The sequence below is a fragment of the Octodon degus genome, unplaced genomic scaffold, assembly GCF_000260255.1.
Source record: "Octodon degus isolate 3935 unplaced genomic scaffold, OctDeg1.0 scaffold00021, whole genome shotgun sequence".
NCBI classification, from domain to species: Eukaryota; Metazoa; Chordata; class Mammalia; order Rodentia; family Octodontidae; genus Octodon; species Octodon degus.
The window spans coordinates 19,469,946-19,483,859 of NW_004524597.1; the positions used below are offsets into that span (position 1 = coordinate 19,469,946).

At 44.7% G+C, this 13,914-nt stretch overlaps 2 protein-coding genes and 1 long non-coding RNA gene across 5 annotated transcripts in view; 2 read left to right on the top strand and 1 right to left on the bottom strand.

Annotated features, from left to right (window-relative positions):
- The window catches only part of Zmat5 (zinc finger matrin-type 5), a 32,955-nt gene extending 26,364 nt beyond the window's left edge, over positions 1-6,591 (bottom strand). For 2 of the 3 annotated variants that reach the window (XM_023711359.1, XM_004628060.3), the window contains exon 1: positions 6,520-6,591. The gene's annotated coding sequence lies outside the window, so the exon portion shown is untranslated. Of the gene's footprint in view, positions 1-4,757; positions 4,860-6,519 lie in introns of those variants that run through there. The other variant, XM_023711358.1, reaches the window with a different exon arrangement.
- The window catches only part of LOC111815766, a 25,469-nt gene continuing 14,547 nt past the window's right edge, over positions 2,993-13,914 (top strand). The window contains exon 1 of the long non-coding RNA XR_002820406.1: positions 2,993-3,126. This is a non-coding gene — a long non-coding RNA (uncharacterized LOC111815766). The remainder of the gene's footprint in view (positions 3,127-13,914) is intronic.
- Positions 6,909-9,480, top strand: LOC101564275 (cytochrome b-c1 complex subunit 9). The gene is made up of 2 exons (XM_004628175.2): positions 6,909-7,107; positions 9,238-9,480. Exons 1-2 carry the CDS (start codon positions 6,958-6,960, stop codon positions 9,280-9,282), a joined length of 195 nt encoding a protein of 64 aa, XP_004628232.1. The 5' UTR covers positions 6,909-6,957; the 3' UTR covers positions 9,283-9,480.

Here is a 13,914-nt window from a genome sequence, read left to right on the forward strand (position 1 = left end):
TCAAAAAAGAATGTTTAACCGGAGCCAGGCATGGTGATGCATACCTATAATATCAGCACTAGGAAGACTGAGGCAAGGGGATTGCCGCAAGTTTGAGGCCAACCTGGGTTACACAGTGAGATCCTTTCTCTGCCATGCTACCGATAAAAATCAACTGTCTCCCTCAGGGCACCTTCCCAAATCTCATCCTTCCCAGGGGTCGAGCAAAGTCCCAACCACTTGCCTGAAGGCAGCTGTGGTTCACTAGAGATACAGCCCCTCAGGGGTACTGGAAGGTAGATTTTAAGGGTGAGATACCCTTTAGAAATAGTTATAGTTCTACAGGTGATTCTGATACAGGGAGAAAAACTGATCTCAGGTGGGTAACCTCCAGATAATACTGGGAACCTCCAAATGACATGGGTTTGAAAATGATCTCCCAGCCTGACCTGGATGAGTTTGTGTTCTCTAAAACCGAAGAATGGATTTTAGGAACAAACAGAGGTTATGAGCAGAATATATTTATTGAGGGAGAGAAAGCTCCTGTCCGAGAGAGAGGGACAGGAGGGGGACCTGAGCCGGTTGTCTCTGGGAAGCTGTCTCTTCCAGAGACTTTTATAGAGGAAAACCATGTGGTGAGGTGGGTCTACGGTGGTGGGAACATGGGAACTTGCTTAGGTGGATGTGGGGTGGGACAAAACTATGGTCACCCAGTAGGATTACAAGCACATTGCTCAGGTAAAATTGATCAAGTCCAGGACCAAATGGGGAAGTGAGTCACATAGCAAGGGGGCATGAATATAGAACAGGATTTTATCAGGTAGCCATCCAGTAGTAGTCGGATTAATGATTCTTCTGGCTCCCTCAGGGTGATGATCAATCTCGGATGCCAATCTTTAGGGAGGTTGGCATTTGTTTGATCTTTGGTCTTTAGGTCTGGCCCATGGCGGGAGCGTCTATCCCTCCCAGTGTTGCAAGATATCTTGTCTTCTGTGGTATCTCCTTCAAGAGCCTGGCCCTGTCTGACTGCCTATAATATTTCTATCTAACTCAGCTGTCTGCAACAATTCTAGAATATTCCAATATATACCAGTGTCATTACTAACATCTCAATCTAAACTCGTAAGTCTTAATTACAAAGATATTTTATCAATTATCTATTTTAATTTTAATATCTTAAAATCACAGTACTAGAGTGTCAGATATTTAGCATATCAAAGTTTTTCAAGGTTACATATACTTGAGATTCCAAGAATACACTGATTATTACTAAGGGTTTACTCTTTCATCTCTGTTTCTAATTCTTAATTTTCTTGAACTATAAAAAGCAATGGGGCTGGGAAAATGGCTCAGTGGAATAAGCACTTCCCTGGCAAGTGCAAGGGCCTGAGTTCAATCCCCGGTTCTGAAAAAAAAAAAAAAAAAAAAGTTGGAGCTACATTTCAGTGAACTAAGGTTATTCATAATCAGATCAGACTGATTTCTAACTGAGACACTGTTGGGGTTTCTGATAGAGTCTGAATCCGGCCTTTGTTTACTTGGAACTACTGTCTTCAGTCCAGCTGTCCCTAACCAAGCTGCCTTTGGGTCAAGGGGAAGCTCATTCCTGCAGGCATTTGTTTTTTTAGGGATACTTGCACTTTTAGAGGGTGCTAGTCTTGCTACAGATTTCTGGGACCCCTCCAGATGTGCTAAGTCATAATTTCCACTATTTGACCTAGGAGTTCTACCACCCCTATCCCTACCCCCACCCCCACTACTGGGGATCCAGCCCATGGCTTTCATTTTCAATAAGGTTCCCACTTGGGAGTTGTAGAAAATTTTGAGTTTGGCTGTTTTTTAGGAGGGTTGTTCTGATGCAGGTGGGGTGAATTGAGGCTGTGTGCAGATGTAGACAGCAGTGAGAGTGGCAACAGAGGCTCAGATGATATTTGGTGCTCAGACTAGGGACAGAAGGAGTCCGAGGCAGTTCAGAATCTGGATATCTGGTTCAGGAGCCTCCTTCTGACTATTTTTATCTTTCCTATTTGGAAACTGGCCTCCTGGGACCTGTAACCATCTGATGAGAAACCATGTCTCTAGCCTCAGTCCCTAGAGCCCCAATTCAGGCTCAGCCAACCTTCACTGGGTCTTGGGGTCAGGCCAGACCTGGTTGGAATCAGGGTTTTCCTTGTCAGTCTTCAGCCAGGAACCGAATAAAATGTCTACCCGGAGCCAGTTCATCCAAATGAACAGAGGCTCTGGAACCATCCTTGGCAGGTAGCCTCTTTATCCCTAACAAAGCTCCCTCTTTTTTTCCCCAAAGATTTAAAAACATTAAATGTAGAGCGTCTTAGAAAAATGGAGAAACACAAAGTGCATACCTGATCATATTACCCAGATATCACCACAATAAATACTTTGTGTCCCACTCTGTGTGTGCATAGTGTGTCATGTGCATGGGGGGGAGTTATTTCTTTTTTTAAAAAAAAGTGGTATCCTATTGTACATACTGTTGTAACAACCATTTTTCATTTAGCAATGTAGAGAAAACATTTGTGCAAGTGAGAGAATAGTTTCCTTTGGTTTGATTAAAAAACATTCCAGAGACAACCCTGGTGTGGTGGCTCATGCCTATAATCCCAGCACTTGGGAGCTGAGGCAGAAAGATTGCCTCAAGGCCAGCATGGGCTACAGAGTGAGTTCAAGACCAGGCTGAAGTACATAGCGAGACACTGTTTTGAAAAACTCAACTAAGTAAATAAATACAGTTATTTATTTTATGGCGGAACTGGGAATTTTTTTAAAAATTTTTTATTTGTGTGTGTGTGTGTGTGTGGCCAGCTCAGCCCACCAGGGGGCAGGGCTGGCTGGCATGTGGTGCTGGGGGATTGAACCATGGTCCCTGTGCTTTACTAAGCTTGTTCTAAGTAGGTGCTTTAGACCACTGAGCCATCTCACCAGTCCCAAAACTGGGGATTGAACTCAGGCCCTTGTGCTCGCCAGAGAAGCACTTATTTCACTGAGCCATCTCCCCAGCCCATAAATACAATTTTTTAAAGTTGCTGAGACAGTCTCACTATGTTGCCCAGGCTAGTCTCAAACTCCAGACTGAAGTGATCACTCCTTCCGGACTGAGGTACTCCTCCCAAGTACCTGGGACTACAGGTAAGCCCTTCACCTTGACTTTGGACAGCTGTTTCTGAACCAGTGCGACTCAAACTCTGCTCTTGCTCCTTGCCAAGTGTGGACTATGTGGCTGCAGTTTTTCTGAGGGCAAGACGAGGACAGCAGAACTGACCTCACAGGCTTTGTGCATTATGGCATTGAGTCCCCATCCACAGGGGATGTTGAGCAGTGTGTGTGGTGTATAGTAAGCAGTGGATAGCTGTCAACTTTCCTTACTGTTAAGACATTTAGATTTTGGTCTTAGGACAACGTTCCCTGCAGTGACCACTGGGGTACAGGTTGAAAAAACAATTTTTTTTTTGAGAAAGGATCTCACTGTGTAACCCCGGTTGGCTTCAAACTTGCGGCAATCCCCTTGCCTCAGTCTTCCTAGTGCTGATATTACAGGCATGCATATGACATATAGGGTGCCTACTGGACGGCCTTTGTCTGTGGTCACTGTGCTGCTTGCTCTCTGCTTCCCAATAAAATGTGCTCTTTCACAAACAAAAAAATAAATAAATAAATAAATAAAATCTACCTTCCATAACAGTCTTTTTTTTTTTTTTTTTGCTCCAAATGCCTTCAGGGCATGTTTGGCTGGCTTGAGTTGTGGGGCTCGAACCACAGCAACCTGAGCCTGACAGCTTTGTTGAAGCAGTCACTTAAAGAATTGAGCTAAGAGGCAGGCCCCCTGGTCTTTTTTGAGACAGGGTCTCACTACAATAGTTGAGGCTAGCCTTTACCGTACTTTGAAGCCCAGGCTGGCCTCAAACTTCTGCCTCAGCCTCCCAAGTGCTGGAATTACAGGACTGGACCACCACACCTGGTTTAATATTCTGATTTCAAATCAGAGATGGAGCCTGGGGCGTGCGTGTGTGTGTGTGTGCGTGTGTGTGTGATTTTATGCATGTAAGGAAGTGCTCTACCACTAAGCTACACCCCATTGGGAAGCTGCATTTCTTAAAAACTCCTCAGCCAAGAGCCACTGACATAAAATAATTTGACTAAGTTGTAAAAGTGCTGAACTGTGTATAAGAACCTGAAATTCAGTATAAGTTTAATTAATTAGATTTTTCTAGTAACTAAGTATCCTTGGGGAAATTGTGCTTGTTAGGTTATGCAGGTAGAGTACATAAAAAGAAAATCAAATATATTAAATTTATAAATAGAGTTAAAATGTTTGAGGGAATGTAATTAAGCTGTAAAAAGGGCTAAGTGTTTAAGGAATTTAGTTTGTTCAACTTGAGTTCAAGCATTAATCAAAGAAAAAGTTATGGTCATTTTTCTTACTTTCATAGATTCATGTATAGAATAATAATTTCAAATTAAAACTGATAGCCTGGAGAAAACAAGGTTTTAAAATTGTTACTTTAAAATGAAAATGTTAATTTAAAAGATAAAAAATAGGACAGTCATGGTGGCACACGCCTGTGATCTTAGCACTCAGGAGGCTGAAGTAGGAGGATTGCTGAGAGCATAAGGCCAGCAGGGGCTACACAGTGAGTTCAAAGCCAGCCTGGACTATATAGTGAGACCCTGTCTCAAAAACAAAACAAAACAAAACAAAAAAAATTTAAAAGAAATAAGTCACATCTTTTACTGATTGTGGTCTTTCCTACTCATCTCACCTAACTGATTTTCTCTCTTGAACTTCCCACCAGTCAGATTAGATGGCTGCAGATTCCCTGTAGGTCACAACTTTCTGCCCCAAAGAGTTACCAGGATGCTCTGTGAGCAGTAAATAACCACAGAAAGGATAACATTCAGGAGTTAGAACATTTCACTTTTCTTTCTAGTCCCTTACGTAGGCACTACTATTGCTTTTACAGTTGAATAAAAATAGGATCTAGAGGGTCTGGACCTGACCAAGGTCCCAGAGTCAGAGGCAGACAGAGGCAGGCCTGGAGTCCAGTACCTGGTCTTGAAGGTCATCTCTAACCTGATGACTCTTGTCTTACATTCAGACCTCTCTTTCTGAATGCCAAAGCTATGTTCCCATTTGCCTTGGACATCTCCACTTCAGTGCAAACCGAATGTGACAAAAACACAACTAAGTTCATTCCTGTTGATTTTGTAGCTGAGCTCAAAATTTAAGGTGTTCTTAATTCTTTGCTATACACCTTGCACACATCTGCCAACTTATTCCATCTGCCCTACCTCCCAAAATACATCTCAAATCTGATCATTACTCTAATCCACATCCTAATCTAAATCACCATCTTCTTTCAACTGATCCATCTCAATAACTTCCCCCTCTTCAGTCCGTTCTCCAGAGAGCAGTCAAAATGACATTAAAACGGAAATTACATCTTGTCACAGCCCTGCTCAAAAAACTTCAGTGGCTTCCTAGGACACTTTTTTTTTTTAAATAAAGACTCCTTACCATGGATTACAAGGCCAGACTGAAGCTGATTCAAGCCCACCTCTTCATAGTCCACTCTACTTTCCCTCAAACATCCCAGGAATGCAGCCACCTCAGCACCTTTGCACCAACCATTTCCTGCTTGACCAGCGACTATAATCACTCAGGTGTTTAGCCTTCAGCCAAGTGTCACCCTCAGAGCAGCCACCCAGGCTAAAACAGCACAACCAGGCAGGTGTGGTGGCTGTAATCCCAGCTCTTGGGAGGCTGAGGCAAGATCTCTGAGTTTGAAGCTAGCTTGGGCTACATAGTGAGTTCAAGGTCAGTATGAATTACATAGTGAGTCCCCATCTCAAAAAAGACAAACAAACAAAAATAGCCACCAAGTTCTCCCCAAACAGACCTTGGACTTACTATGTAAGCCTAGACAGGCCCTGAACTCACAATAATCCTCCTGCCTTTGGCTCCCGAATGCTGGGATTTTAAGTATGGACCATCACGCCAGACTAGTTTTCTGTTTTTTAAAGCACTACGACACTACTTGTGCACAGAAACACAGGTTTCTCCTGCCACCACCCAGCCCCTTTTCCATTCCTACACAGCAAAGTGATAGCTCTATGACCACCGCATGGGGCTGGACAGGGTTAATGTTGGGGACTTGGTAAACATTTATCTGTTGCCCCTAAATCGAAAGCCCTCACTCTTCTTATTCTCAAGAAGAAATAAGTGGCCCCAGGTCGCCTGTCTGCTAGGCCAGGGTTCTTGACTTCGAAGCCTGGAGGTGTGTGGAAAACATGAAGCACGGACAGAACAGACCCCGGGACCCACTTCTTTCACCTCTAGGCCTGTACTCGGGGCAGGGAAGATGAGATTAGCTGAGGGTCCGCGGAAAAACCAGGTACCCTTCCCGTTCACCCATTCCCCAACGCGGGAATGTCGAGATACACACAATTAGAAGGCAGAGCCCGAGCCTTCCAGTGTCGGGAAGGTGTAGAACTCGCCCCACAACGTCCCGCCAAGGAAGATACCTGGCTCCGCCGGGAAGAACGGCTGCAGGCTCCTCCTCCTGCGCCCTTGCGTCGCGCGCACTGCTTGCTGGGATTCGTAGTTGGGTATCAGCCCATCCGTCCCAGAAAGCTTTGGGAAACTAAACTGAAACAGTGCGGGGAGGGGCGGTGGGCGCGCGAGGCCTTCTGGAAGTTGTAGTTCACTTATTCAACGAGCACAAAAATCATTGCGAAGAAAAACTGGATAATACAACTTTCAATGCGTGGATTGTGATGGTTTGGATCTTATGAGATATTTTTTCTCCTCCTCAGTCCATCCGTTACCTCTGTGGTTCAAAAGGATGACCTTTGTGATCCGAAGAAACTACCAATCCCATAAGGCATTGCAGTAAATGCCGTTAGAGCGCGAGGTCGGCCTCAACGCAGGCGCGGTGGCGGGGAGTTTAGCAGTGAGGTAACATGGCTGCTCCGACTCTTTCTTCGAGGTTGTACTCCTTGCTGTTTCGCAGGACTTCCACCTTCGCCCTCACCATTGCTGTGGGCGCCTTGTTCTTCGAGCGCGCTTTCGACCAAGGCGCAGACGCGATCTACGAGCATATCAACGACGGGGTGAGGGTCTAGGCCATCCTGACCTTGAGCCTGGTTGAAATAACGGTGGGAGTGGAAATGGGACGGGAGTCTGGCTACCTTTACCAGGAAGGGGGTAAAAACTGTGGGCGTCTTTTGGCTGGAGAATGCCATCTACCCTCTCGACCTAGTGTGAACCTTAAAACGTTAAAAAGAAAAAGGGAAAAAGGCTGTACTTTGCAGGGTCCCACTCTACAAACCCACTGCTCAATTGTAGAAGCTAAATTAAAACTTGTGAGAGCAAAGAACTTACCAGGACCGCACCACCAATAAGTCACTGGTAAATGAGAGCCGGAACTTTGACCCCTGCCTCCTTTGAGAGTGTAAGGGCAGATTTGAGCCCTTGAAAAAGACACTTCCTTAGATACTGTGGCTGACCTTTTAAAATTGCTCTTTCAAGTCTGGCATGGTACTGCACGCCTGTAATCCCGAAACTGGGGAGACTGAGGCAGGAGGATTGCTGAGAGTTTGAGCCAGCATGGGCTACATAGTGAGTTCAAGGCTAACCTGAGCTACATAGTGAAACCTTGTCTCCAAAAACAAACAGAAACAAAAAAATGGCCACCACCTCCCCCTCAAGCCTAGTGGCCATGAACTCGCTGTGTAGCCTACACTGGCTTTGAACTCTTTTGAGTCCTCTTGTCTCATCAGCCTCCTTTTGCAGAGATGACAGGTGTGTGCCGTTGTGCCCAGCAAGATAGCTGGGTTAATAAATGGGTGCTATGAAATCAAAGTATCCTACTTGGGTATACTAGGTCTTGTCACTTAATAACCATGACATTAACTTGGACATGTTTCTTAATTTCTCTGAGCTTCAGTGTTATCTGTGAAATAGAGTCCATGATAGTAACTACCCCAGTGAATGCAGATAAAGTGCCACAGTGCCTGGTGGGTGGCGCTGAAAAAGAACATTCTCTGCATTGCTCAGGAAAAGGTGGGAGCGTAAAATAGGAGTAATAACACGTTGTAGACTTCTTATGTGCCTACCACTGCTAAGTTCTCTGCATGCTTTATGTCATTAGATTGTGGCTATACTGGAAAAGGTCTGATATAGATAAATATATCACTGGGTCCTGGACTTGTGTTTTTTTAACTAGAGACTATCTGACTGTACATCCCAGGAAAGCTCTGTTCACTAATGCCATACTGTCCATGGCCAGGGCAACTTCCTGCCACATACAAATGTTACCACTGTCCTGTCTTGGGCACTGGTTTATTTTGGCTATTCCCACTGATCTGAAAAAGTGTCTTAAGTACTTTGTTGTATCCCACCCATTTCCCTGTGCTTTTAGGAAAGAATTCCAGCCAATTTAGGTCAAAGGAAAGTGGCTCAACTTAGTACCCCTGGATATTCTTTCTTTCCTAATTTCTTTCTCTCATTCGTTCATTCGTTTGTTCATTCTTTTCTTTCTTTTTTGAGACAAGGTCCCACTATGCAGTTCAGGCTGGCCTTGAACTCACTATGTAGCCCAAGCTGGTCTCAAGCAAACAGTGATCCTCCTGCCTCCGTCTCCAGAGTGCTGGGATTACAGGCATGTGCCACCACGCCCGGTGCAGTATAAACCCAGTACCCCTGGATTTATACCAGGGGTATAAATTAAGCTCTCAATTACTGTGTTAGGGGCCACTCTCAATCTGCTTTAATTTCCTGTAGAAGTAGGATTGTCCTTCCTACTTCACATAATGATTGAGAGCATCACAGTATTTTATAAATGTTTAGAATTACTTGTCAAGGACCGGTGAGATAGCTCAGCGGACTAAGTGCCTGCTTAGGCAAGCACAGGGACGGGTTCGATCTGCTGTGCTACAGGGCCCATGCCAGCCCTGCCCCAGGGCATGCTGAGCCAGGGACTGAATCTGGGCATGGTGGCGCACACCTGCTGACCCAGCACTAGGGAGGCTGAAAACAGGAGGATTACTTCTTGTTCCAATGTGAGTCCCAATTTGCGTAGTGAGACCCTGTACCAAATACATAAAAAAATAATTGGGTGTGAAGCCTGGTGATGCTTCCATCCTGCCAACACAACTAGCTTGTTTTAGTTGTGTGTTGGGAGTAGTTGTAAAATGTGAGAGCAAAGGTTACAGTTAGTGGTTCTTGTCTTTGATATGCAGAAGCTGTGGAAACATATCAAGCACAAGTATGAGACCAGTGAGTAGTTCCTCGGCTCCCAGAGGCCAGAAGGACCAGGCCTACCTACTTGCTGTTTGCGCAGAGCTGGGGTCTCCACTCTTCACAGACCACCAACAGCCGCTGGCAAGGAATGGCTCCACCTAACAAACAGACTGTTTAACTTCTACTGAGTTTGAAGTCCGTTTATTAAGAGTTATCAGCAAATAAATGTAAATTGGCCTTGAGACCTGTCGTTTGCTTTGTTGATTCTACCTGATCTTTGCATTTCAGTGAATTTACATTGATCCCACATCAGAGCTGTCTGCACACATGAAAAGACAGGCTCCACCCTTTGGAGTCTTCCATTAACTTCCAAAGAATTCTGATTTTCAAAACATGAGCCTAGTTGGAGATACTACCTTCAACTCTGGCCTCTAAGTGGTGAATGTCATTCTTTAATCATACAGAGGTAAATTTAATCTTTGGCCTAGGGGAGGCACTGTGGTGTCAGCTTGGTAAAAAAGGCTTGGCCTGGGGATCTTCAGCTATTCTGAGGCTCAGGCTTTTATGTCTGTTCTGCCTTTTAACTTGCTGAATATCTTTTTTGTGTGTGTGTTGCGGGAGGGGAGACAGGGTCTGGCTATATAGTTTAGGCTGGCCTTGAGCTCATTTTGTAGCCTAGACTAGTCTTGAATTTCCAATGATTTTTTTTTTTTTTTTTGGTGGAACCGGGGATTAAACTCAGGCCTTGCGCTTGCCAGGGAAGTGCTTATTCTACTGAGCCATCTCCCTGGCCCCTCAAATTTCCAATGATCTTACTGTCCCAGCCTCTCAGTGCTGGGATTATAGGTGTGTGCCACCATGCCTAGCCTTTTTTTTTGTTTGTTTTGATTAGTACAGGGTCTCACTATGCAGATCAGATTCGTAGTGATTTTTAGCTTCCCAAGCACTGGGATTACAGGTGCGTACCACCAAGCCCAGTCTCAATCATCTAAGCACATCCCGGGGGCAGGGCTAACATGGTACTCGTGATTTGAACCTCGGTCCTTGCACCTGCCTAAGCTGGCGCTTTAGTCCAATGAGCTACCTGACTGGCCCTTCCAGCCTTCTATCTTTTGGTGAGCTGCCATACTTCTCCGGACACAACTTCCTGCCAGAGTTCCCTTTTGATGAATTTGATTTACCAGGATGCTTAACTGGGTTTCAATCAAGGGCAGGCACTCTACCTTGCTGGACTTCTTTCCTTATCTATAAAAGAGATAAGAGAAATACACACTATGGGTTTTTTTTTGTTGTTGTTGTTTTTTGTTGTTGTTGTTTGTTTTTTTGATGAGTTTTAAAAGTTGTAATGCAGTTATATATCTGATACATGAAAGAATGCCAGTGGAAATGGACATAGACACCCCACCTGATCCCACCTTTGGTACTGGGTAATGAACCTGGGGCAGTGGAGGTGAATCTGTGGCCTGCATGTTGCAGCAGACTATCACCTAAAGCTTTAAAAGGTAACTGTCAAGCATGTGAACAAACAGCACTTGTCTACCGCCAGGAGTGGAAAAATTGGAGCTCAGCCTGGACAATTTATCAACCCACCTATCTCAAAAAAAAAAAAAAAAAAAGCAGAGGGGCCAAAAAGTGTAGCTCACTGTGAAAGCGCTGGATTCAGTCCCTGTTACAACACACATAAATGACAGTGTACACTCTTAATTTTCTTTTTTCATGCTTTTTGTGCCAGAAAACAAACTTGGGACCTTGCACTTGCCAGGCAGGCGCTTGTCCTGCCGAGCTATCTCCCCAGCCAAAACCAAAATTTTCTACCTGTGCAGATCATGATTCCCACAAAAGTTCATCTGCAAGAGGCATCACTGCTGAGGTATTGCCTTATGCCAAATATGTGGCTGCTTAAGTTTATGTTTTGTCTGGGCATGGGGGCACACACCTATAATTCCAGCACTCCAAGGCTGATGCAGGAGGGTCTCTTGAGTTTGAGGCCAGTCTGGGCTACAAAGTGAGTTCAAGGCCAGTCTGAACTGCATAGTGAAACCTTGACTCAAAATTACAAAAGAAATAAGCACCTGCCGCTAAGCACAAGGTCATGAGTTTGATTCCCAGTACAAAAAAAACAACAGAACTATGTTTTAAGTGAGAAAATACCCAGGGAAGATGGCAAAGTACCAACTGTTTTAGACTGTTCATGCTGCTGTAACAAAATATAAACTGGCTTATAAACAACAGAAATGTGTTTCTCATACTTCTGGAGAATGAGAAGTCAAAAAAATCCTTTGAGCAGGCATGGAAGCACAGGCCCGTAATCCCAGCATTTAGGAGGCAAAACCAGGAGAATCGCTCCAAGTTGAAAGCCATTGTGGGCTACAAAGTGAGCTCAAGGTCAGCCTGAACTACATAGTGAGACCCTGTCTCCAAAAGACAAAAAAAGAAGTCTTTGACGTTGTACTCCTCACAGCTAACCAGCTCAGTGCACATCCCACAGTAGTCTGTGTACACGTATCACCCTGCGTGGACTTACATAAGTAGGATCAAACTAAACAGCTGAGTGTACCATTTCATTGCTTGATTCTGCCCCATACTTAAATCTTTTTCTTTACCAGTACACCTTGATTGTAAGTCATTTCAATATCTTTAATGTCTACATAAATTTCTATGTGTGAATCTGCCTTTTGAGTCAGCCACTTCCTCATCAAGATTTATTTTTTTTAATTTAAACCATGTTCCAATGATTGTATGGGGTTGTGGGGATGATCTTCTAGAAGTGAAATTTGAATCAAAAGGACTGAACATGTAAAATACATATTGTTACTGGGTATGTAGCTTATAGGTAGGACATCTGCCTGGCAGGTGTGAGGCCCTGGGATCAGTCTCCTGCATCAGAAAAACAAGTTATCCGGACAGTGCTAAATTACTGTTTTAATACTCATCAGCAGTGTCTGACCCTTCACCAAATCACCTTTGTTGATCTGATAGAACAAAAAAATGGCATTTTATCTTTTAGTGAAACTGGGTGTCTTCTCATGTCTGTGGCCAATTGTGTTTCAGGTCTTAACTGCCTATTTATTCATTTTCCCTGGCTTCTATTGAGTTGTATACTTTTCTCTTTATGGTAGCACAGAATTTGGGATCAAATGCAGGGCCTCACATGCATGCTAAGCAAGTGTTCTAATACTGAGCTACTGCTCCATGTTTTTCTGATTTGAAAGACAAAAAAAAGACTGCTTCCTGTTAGGGTAATTAGTCATAAGAGTGAAGCCCTCATGAGTAGCTTAGTGTTCTTACGAAAGAGACCCTAGAACACTAGAACACTATTTTGTCCCTTCCACAGGAGAGGGTGCAATGAAAAGTTTTTCATTTATTTATTCTTTTTTACTTTTTTTGAGACAGGGTCTATGTAGTCCAGGCTGGTCTTGAACTCACTATATAGCCTAGGCTGGCCTCCAACCTGTGGCAATCTTCCTGCCTCAGCCTCCCCAGTGCTGGACACTCCCAGATCAAGAATGAACACAGGGGTTGGGGAGATGGCTCAGTAGAATAAGCACTTGCCTGGCAAGCACAAGGGCCCGAGTTCAATCCCCAGTTCTGCCACACAAAAAAACCACAGAAGGCTGTACAATGTGAGCCCTCGGCCCTGGCACTAGACCTCACACCCCAGCTGCCTGGTGGTCTGAGGCTCCCTTCCCTGGGGATCTGGTGAGGACTTGTCCTTGGGTGAGTCCCCTACACCTCCCTGGATGGCTTGCCATGCAGGACTTAGCACTCTCTTCACACTGGTACCTTGAAACTACTAGAAACAAGTTCTCTCTCCCAAGCTCATCCTGAGGCATTTCCTGAAGTCAATAGCTGAGAGTCTGTGGCGCTAACAAGCCCTTAGGACTCCCACCTGCCCCTCCTCGAAAATCTAAGTGTGTGGGTTTCAAATAAAGCAAGTTCTAGAAGGTCTCTGAGATCCTCCTCTAGGAACCTGGCCTCCTGAATATCGCTGAGCCAGCAGGTTCCCCTCTGGGCTGAGCTTTTGAGCTTACATCCTATTCCGCTATTTCTTTCTTGAGTTCAGAACTGCTTCTCTAGGGTTGAGGACATAGCTCAGTGGTAGGGTGCTTGCCTAACAGGCACAGAATCCCTGGGTTCCATCCCAGTGCTGTAAAACCCTCTCCAAACTTGTCAAAACCGACGCAGGTATAATAATACGCCTGTAATTCCAGAACTCTGGGGCAAAGGAGAATCAAAAGTTCAAATCCAGCCTAATTTAGCAACTTGAGAGCTTGTTTTACAATTAAAAAATAAAAATTATTGGGGGGAGAGAGAGATTTGGTACCAGGAATTGAACTGAGGACCCTGCCTGCACTTGGCAGGCAGGTACTGCACCATTGAGCTATATCCCTGGCCCCAGAAGAGTGTGTATGTAGTTCAAATTGATCTTGAACTCACTATGTAACCTAGTTGCCTTGGATTCACAGCTGTCCTCCTGCCTCAGCCTCCTGATTGCTGGAATGACAGGTACGTACCACCACACTGGCCCAGGCTGACCTCAAACTTGAAGCAGTCCTCTTGCCTTGGCCTCCCCAGTGTTGGGATTATAAGCGTGCACCATTAAGCCCAGCTACAAAAAGAAATATTTTTAAAAGGACTGGGGAGGGGGCCTGGGGAGATGGCTTAGTGGAATAAAC

Bases quoted from the DNA above. Each gene is read 5' to 3' on its own strand.
- LOC101564275 (XM_004628175.2), top strand. From the start codon at position 6,958: ATGGCTGCTCCGACTCTTTCTTCGAGGTTGTACTCCTTGCTGTTTCGC. The intron at 7,108-9,237 runs GTGAGGGTCTAG...TTTGATATGCAG, and splicing joins ACGAGCATATCAACGACGGG to AAGCTGTGGAAACATATCAA.